The sequence below is a fragment of the Apaloderma vittatum genome, unplaced genomic scaffold (assembly GCF_000703405.1).
Source record: "Apaloderma vittatum isolate BGI_N311 unplaced genomic scaffold, ASM70340v1 scaffold34264, whole genome shotgun sequence".
Lineage (NCBI taxonomy): Eukaryota > Metazoa > Chordata > Aves > Trogoniformes > Trogonidae > Apaloderma > Apaloderma vittatum.
Genome location: NW_009711519.1, coordinates 3,396 through 4,169, shown reverse-complemented (window position 1 = coordinate 4,169; position 774 = coordinate 3,396). Strand labels below are relative to the sequence as shown.

The following is a 774-nucleotide window of genomic DNA, read 5'->3' as shown; positions in this document are numbered from 1 at the left end:
AGGCCTCTCTCTTTCCAGCTCTTCTTCGAGACGCTACGTTAGACGCCAAGTGGCACGTGGAAACGGCGTTTCAGCTTCTCGTGCCGAAGTAAAGGACGACGGCAGCAAGAGAGAAAGGCACTGCTTGGCCCCGGGCGCTGGTTCCTAGCGAGGGGAAGGCGAGCTCGGTTATTTGCCGTGGAGCAAATAACCCCCGTACCCGTTCGAGGGATGATGACGATGAACCTCCCGCTGGTGGCCAACTGCTTGACGACAGCCAGGTGCTGGCAGAGGGCCTGGGTGTCAGGGACAAGGTAAGGAGACATGGCCGACTGCGCTTTGGGCTGCTGGAGACTTCCCTCCAGCTGTGAAACCTCCAGCTGAAAAAAAAAAACAACCAACAACAAACCATAAGCAGAGGTGTTGCTTCACTTTTACTCCGGAAGAAACGATCAAACGGGGCGAGACTCGCACTGCAAAGCTCGGTCGGGCCCTTCCGACCACCCGGCGCTCGGAGCCGAGGGCTGGAGGGGCCAGCGGGTCAGAGCGAGGGGACTGTCCCGCTCTACACGGCACTGGCACGGCCCCATCTCGAGCACTGGGGGCAGTTTCGGGCACCTCAATGTAGGGACATCAAACTGATCATCGGCGTGTTTCCAGAGGGCAACCAAGATCATAGAATCGTGGAATTATTAAGGCTGGAAAAGAGCTCTGAGATTGTCAAGTCCAACCATCAACTCAACACCACCGTGACCACTAACCCACGTCCCCAAGTGCCACATCTGCACAGTTTTT

At 57.0% G+C, this 774-nt stretch overlaps 1 protein-coding gene across 1 annotated transcript in view; it reads right to left on the bottom strand.

The window, feature by feature from the left end:
• LOC104272624 (protein SMG5-like) overlaps positions 1-774 on the bottom strand; it is a gene marked incomplete at its 5' end in the record, with an annotated part of 5,651 nt that overhangs the window by 1,668 nt on the left and 3,209 nt on the right. The window contains one exon of the mRNA XM_009867672.1: positions 200-359. Coding sequence (XP_009865974.1) covers positions 200-359 — 160 coding nt within the window. The remainder of the gene's footprint in view (positions 1-199; positions 360-774) is intronic.